The 6,742-nt window shown below is 38.7% G+C and overlaps 1 protein-coding gene across 1 annotated transcript; it reads left to right on the forward strand.

Annotated features, from left to right (window-relative positions):
- The first annotated feature begins 1,015 nt into the window (after positions 1 to 1,015).
- Positions 1,016 to 3,704, forward strand: cep20 (centrosomal protein 20). Its single transcript, XM_026358939.1, has 4 exons — positions 1,016 to 1,107; positions 1,629 to 1,826; positions 2,000 to 2,084; positions 2,470 to 3,704. Exons 1-4 carry the CDS (start codon positions 1,050 to 1,052, stop codon positions 2,597 to 2,599), a joined length of 471 nt encoding a protein of 156 aa, XP_026214724.1. The 5' UTR covers positions 1,016 to 1,049; the 3' UTR covers positions 2,600 to 3,704.
- Positions 3,705 to 6,742: the final 3,038 nt, after the last annotated feature.

The following is a 6,742-nucleotide window of genomic DNA, read 5'->3' on the forward strand; positions in this document are numbered from 1 at the left end:
GATAAAGATAAAGATAAACTTTATTGTCATTGCAACATCGTACAACGAGATTAAGGTGCCAACCAGTCTGTGCCATATATATATAGAATGAAAGGAATAAAAAAAACAAACAAAAAACAGAATAAATAATCAACACGTTTAAATGATCAGTGTGCAAGATGTGCAAGATGTAAGTGTCTACCTTTATGCTGATGACACAGTTATTTATTGGAAATGAAAAAGAAAGAATGAAGAGAAAATATAAAAATTAGTATGCCAACACTCACAGAGCATTTTTCTCCTGTAAAGTGCAAATAAAATGTATCCCTACATAATTTCTTTGGGTTTCACTGCAGGATCTCTCAGCATTATGATCTATCTGTCAACGTAATGTTTTTTGCAAGGAGGTTCTAATGTAACGTTTTTTAATAACTTTTTATTTTTTATGTTTGTATATTTAATTTTGGTATACATTTGTTTACGACTTAATTAATTATAATAAATTAATTCCAGTGAGGCTCTCCTGGTAAAATAAATATTAAGTAACTAAAAACATAATAGAAATTAAGCTTCAATAACAGCTAAAGATTATTGTGTTAACATTGTTTAAGAGCAGAGATTGATGAAGTTCTGAGACAGGCCTATCTGAAATATGAAGTTGTCAATGCAAATCTCTAGCCTAGTCCTTTAAGGGCAGTCAACGCCAAGTCACAAATCCTCATGAGCAAATGTGGGATTGTGGCAAAGTCTCTTATGATACTTTTGTAGACGTGGAAAACCTCTGAAACAGAAATATGAGAAATATGAATACCTATATTTAGATGCAAGGCAACAGAAATGTGATGCTGATTTCACATTGAGTTTATCATTATAAGTATTTACAATAAAAGCATTTGAAGGACTGTATTAAACTGGTGGAAGATGCGCAGGCTACAAAGAAAAGATATATGCTTCACAACACAGGTCTCGTGTTTAATGAGCTGTAGTTATTAATCTACTATGTTGCATTGCAGTGCATGCGTTTTCCTAGGTTGCAGTGCACTGAGCCCTCCGGGCCACCGTAAAACTCAATGTGCAGTGGTTTGTTTACACTTGTTGCAATGGCGACCATCACTGAGCTCAAGTGTGGTGAGTGCTAGCTATCATTTGTCATTATGTCGCTTAAATACTTACTACAACCTAATAAAAACGAGCGTACACGACAGCATTTGCAATTAAATGTTAAAGTTATCTTGACCACAATGCTTAGGTTAACTAATAGCTAGCTAACGCCTGCTAGCTGGCTAACGTTAGCTAGAAAGCTTTGTGATTTTGGATGAATATGGGGAAAGTGTGATTGTAATCAAATGAAAACCACTTAGTTAATCAAATTATTACGAACGGACGAGTGCTTTCTATTGGTTGTGGTAAGGGTATTTATTATATTCGATGAAGTCTATAGCTTTTTGAATAACAGCGTTAATATTAATTTGCTAAATTATTGAATTGAGTATGGCGTAAAGGTCTAAAAAACAAAACCTCTTGTCTGAGTAAGCGTTTTCTGAATTCACTGATCTAAACAGAAAAGAAAGCTATTATCTAATGCGACCAGTAGTAACCCTGACTTATCCGTGAGTAGTCTTAATTGGAGACAAATATGAACATTTTAGCGGTGAGGGAAACACTGGAGTCCCGTGGAGTCCTGGCCCAGCTGAAGGCTCGTGTCAGGGCAGAGGTGTTCAGCGCCCTGGACGATCAGCGGGAACCTCGTCCGCCGCTCTCCCACGAAAATCTGCTCATCAACGAACTCATCCGGGAGTACCTGGAGTTCAACAAGTACAGGTACACTGCGTCGGTACTGACAGCAGGTGGGTGGAAAAAAAGCCTAGGATTTTACAACACATTAGCAGCAATTAAGACAAATGTGTTGTAACATATGCGGCACATCAAGTAAATGACTGAAGATTACAGCTGCTGTTTTGTACCAGGAGTCACCATCATAGATGATTACTTCTAAACTTAGCACTGTTTGTTTTCTCAGAGTCAGGCCAACCCGAAGTTCCCTTGGACAGACAATTCTTGGCAAGTGAGCTGAAAATCGCAGAAGATACAAGCTCCAAGTCTGTGTATGTGTGTCACACAGGATTACACTGTGCTATCCAACACTGTGTTTAGAAATCTATTTCCTCTCTGGGTGAATAATAAGTAAAAAGATAATAATTTTATAATCTGCATGAACCCTTTATCAGTCTTTATTGTTTGGTTTGGAAATACATAGAGTTTTTAATCATTTCCACTTGTCCCTACTGATTAATTCAAAGCTACAACTAGTTTGTCTTCTATAGGTATCGTATTTATCAACCATGGTTATTCTATTATTCATCTTTGTGTATCACCTATAAACTGTACCAGCAAGAAAAACTGAAAATATTTTTAAATTATTGGCTAGAACATGTACCAATGTCCAGTCTCTCTCTTACAAGTTCATTTTCCTCCTATTTCTCTTCCCAGACCTCTTCTCTATGGCTTGGTATCCCACTTCATGAACAGCAGTGAGAATCAAGGGAGAGTGTTTCTGCGAGGTGCCTCTCTGCCAGCTGGGCCCAATGCTAGCAATACAGTACCTGGACCTGATGCCTAAAAATTGGTGATGCACTGAGTGCTGTTGCAGCATGGACTGAAAAGCATTGACACTCTTAAAACTTAGCTTGAGTGTTGCAGAAAGTTGCTGGACATCCTCTGTGTGTTTTCCCCTGAGTATAATGCATTGCAGTGCCTGGAGTATATTTATTTTACTTTGCTGAATATGAAGGCCTTTGTATTGTTGCCAAATGAGCACATATGGCCTTTAATATATGTTCTGATTTTAAGGCCTGACTTTACCAGTAGATTTAGCAGTAATCCATATTGGTCGTTCTCTCAGTAATTCAGGTCGAAAGTAAATTTTCTTTTTGCCTACCCAGCTGTAGTTTTTTTTTTTTTTTTTTACTTTTATATTGTCTGGTGGCAAAATAAATGTTTATATTTATACATCAAGTTGAATCGAATAATTTGTAGATGTGCTTTTCAATTCCGTACCACACGGTGGCAGTGTCAGCAAAGATAAGGCTTAGGGCTGCCACTGTCACAGAATTAAACATTGAGACCAGCATATGATGTACTGTGCAAGAGAACAGACTGTTTTCTCCTATTGTCCATTTAAGCTCCTTAACATGTAAAACTTGAAGTATACTGTGGACAACACATGCTTTAAAAACTTATTAAGTCTTTAAGTTTTATAATCTTTGAATGCCTGAGAAATAAAACCTTAAAATAAAACCTTAGAGCCAATGTGCTATGATAAAGGGTCAAAATACTGTACAGCACTAGATGCATTAAAACTGTGGCTAAAATAATCTTACCACTTAAGTTATGTGTGTTGAACAATATGAAGATATGGAGATTTTGGGAGTTTACTCATACAGAAGGTGTTTTTTTTTTTCAGCAGGGTATTTGAAGGTACGAAGTGGACTTGCTGCTTTGGGCAGTTTTCATAACAGAACAGTTTTACTGGTGCTGAACAAACCACACCGTAAAGTGAAGTCTAATTACATTTAATTATACTCTCCTGAGATTGTGTTAACATTTTAGCACTTGTGCTTTTGTGTGCACCTAAACCTGTGGTGCTCCCACACATCACCGTTACCTAGGCCTAAATGTACTACTTCTCTGTTTGTGTGTAGTTCATGTATATTAAAATGTCCTGATGTTAGAAGGTAAATCCTCCAGCCTTACTGTTTTTGTGTTCTCTGCAACTCAGAAGCAGAGGCGAAGTCCCTTTTCACATGTTAGTTTATTTAGATAACAGTATGGAATAACTCATTATGCAGGAAATAGATTAAAGGTGGTCCTTTTGTTTCAGTAAGTAAAAATAAAAGACAGCAAAAAAAAAAAACATTTATTCAACAACATGTATGCAATAAAGAAGCAACCATATGTAGCCCACACAAACTAATATTTTAGTATCTCATTTCCTCTCTCACCATTCAAGGGAACTTGACTGTCTTATCTCATACGACTTAAAGTACAGAGCTGGCCATTTATTTCTCAGCCTGTTAACTGATACTGGATGTTGACTTTCACCTCTTCCACCATCTCTAAGCTAATCCATGTCTAATCTGCTTTAAGCTCTGAATGTTTGTTTATCTTGTATCCTCCACCATGTCCACATCTGTCATTCTTGATTGTGGCGGCTTCTATGGATGAGATCACAAGCTCTCAAATTATCCCAAAGAAAGAATGAGGTCATAATATGTTTTGCTGAATTCTCTTATGCTTCTGATGGAGCAAGTCGCTTTAAAATATGGGATGCGCCCTTACGCTGTCAGTTCAGTTTGTGGAAAAGATGTAATGTACACTTAACTTTATACAGTCTTCTAATTCAATGCAACTATTAAATACTAGTTCCTTGGAGCAAACTGTATTTCCCCTTAATGGCTGTGGACCTGAGGCTCCTAGTTTATTGGCACCAGATATAAATGTTCCCTTCAAAATGGCTATATAAGCAGAGGAAGATGAACAATTACATTATTGTTCAACTGGCTGTTGTCCCTGTATTAGGTAGTATTTCTCCTTCACTGTATAAATTAGTTGTGTGTGAAAGAGGTACCTGTATAAATAGTATCAAATGCTGTGGTCTTTTGACTGCAGCAGAGTGAACTGATGTTTGCCCCTGGACTCAAATTAGAATGCAATTGCATTCCACAGGGGTTAGACATATCCATAAACATATTTTCTCTCCAATAGATGGCCATCTATGGACACGGGGGTGTGGAAAAACACTAAACATATTGTATGCAACAGAACTCTGCTTTACAGTTTATTTAGCATTGAGCTACAGAGCGAGTCCTGCAACTTCAGTCACATGCCACCTAAACTGAGTGGTCATTGTGTATATTTTTAATGAGTCACATAGATGTTTTATCAGTATAATTATGACTTAAGTGTAATTCTTTTAATTACACGATGTCAGGTTTTCTGGTGGGATTTATAGATTATTGATTACACCATCCTTCGCTCAGATGTTTTATCCACGTTCACTCCCAGCATCCCTTCTCCCTCATGTCCCTGTGGACTTTTCACAGGTTTATTAATTGCTCTGAAGAGTCGCTCAGAGATTACTCTATGTCTCAGAGAACTGTAGGAGGGTTGATGCTTTGGCCAAAGTTGAGGACAGATTTGTTTTTATCAGCATACAGTTCCTTCAGACTTTCACGTGAACCCTTTAAATTTTGAGGCAGGAGAAGGCTGTCCTCCCTCCCCTCTGCATGAATGGGCATACATCACATTAAAGATAAACATAAAAGTGACCTTTTCCTCCGACAGCAGTCGTGGACTAACAAACTTGTAATATACCTGTGGGGAGTAGCATAAAGAGCGAATAGGTGAGTCAGAGTTTAGGAGATTAACTGCTGTGTAATGCAAAAAACATTAGTATCTTTCATACTTCTCTCTTCAGCAACACGATGGATGTACAGTTTACAGTGGTCTTCTTTAGATAATCCCTGGTCACCTTGGTGTTTCATAGATTTATAAGCTATCGTTTTTCTGTGTCAGTTAATTCGAAGTAAACAAGCGTTATCCCCATAGAAGCAACTTTGTTTGTTTGAACAATGGTATTGGTGCTGGACCATATTTAGTCACTGGAGCCCTGGGCGCTTGCTTGTGCTAGACTTTGAAAGTTACACAGAAAGCTGCCGAGATTCCATACAGACCCCACTGTCCTTATATGGCACACACTGCAACCTCTCTGTTCAGTGTATCTACTGCTTTCTTTCCTTCTCTCCTCCTCCTCCTCTTCCCTCACCCTGTCTCCCTCGAGTCTTTCAACCTTTGTTCCTCCTTTGTGAACGCCACCCCACCTCCTTGATGTTGGCCAGAGGTAACCCGGAGATCCTCCATGTTGCTCTTTGGTCTGTCATTACGTTTCACATACACACACTGATGCAGTGCTGTGCTTGTCTGGCACAAAACAGACCTATCAAGCAGCAGCTTGATTTATTGGAGCAAATAGAACAGTGTCCTTATATAGGAAGTTCCATTGGAAAGAAACTGGAAACAGGAGGGATGCAGCGATGAGGGATGGGGGGAGAGGGGCTGTTTGTGATAGTGGAATGTGATGTGCGTAACAACAGAAGATGGGATGCGCGCGCGCACACACACACACACACACATACACACACACACTCACATACAAACACACAAAGACGCTCACATGCATTATGTGACTTATGAGTTGTGTGTATTGGGGAGGAGCATGGGGAGACCTCTTATTAAGAGCTATAACAGTAAATGGGGATTCCTGTGCTGGGGACAGCTAGTTTGCCTTATGAGGACTGAGAACTGATTACATAATATCTAAGCTGGTGTGGGACTGGAGCACAAAACCACTGGGTATCAAGGGGTGTGTGTACATCATACAATAATAATGCCTTTTCAGTTTTTACCCACTGTTTTACCAGAGGTGTGGTAAACTATACAATCTCAAGCACACTAAAATAGAGACTAATGCTGAAAATACACTGTGCCCCATCGGGTAAGTCATACAGTTTCTGATGACAAACAGTGAGCCATGTAACCTTACCAAGGGTGTTAAACCTCTACAATTAAACCTCTCAGTGACTTTTTACAGGTATGCACACATCCATGAACTACTGGGGGACTTGAACAGAAAAGTCATCACTAAGTTTGTAGCACATGTGCTTGTCCTATTCTATAGTCTATTACAAGCCGAAATGTCTGCTGT

This window comes from Anabas testudineus, chromosome 1, assembly GCF_900324465.2.
Source record: "Anabas testudineus chromosome 1, fAnaTes1.2, whole genome shotgun sequence".
NCBI lineage: Eukaryota > Metazoa > Chordata > Actinopteri > Anabantiformes > Anabantidae > Anabas > Anabas testudineus.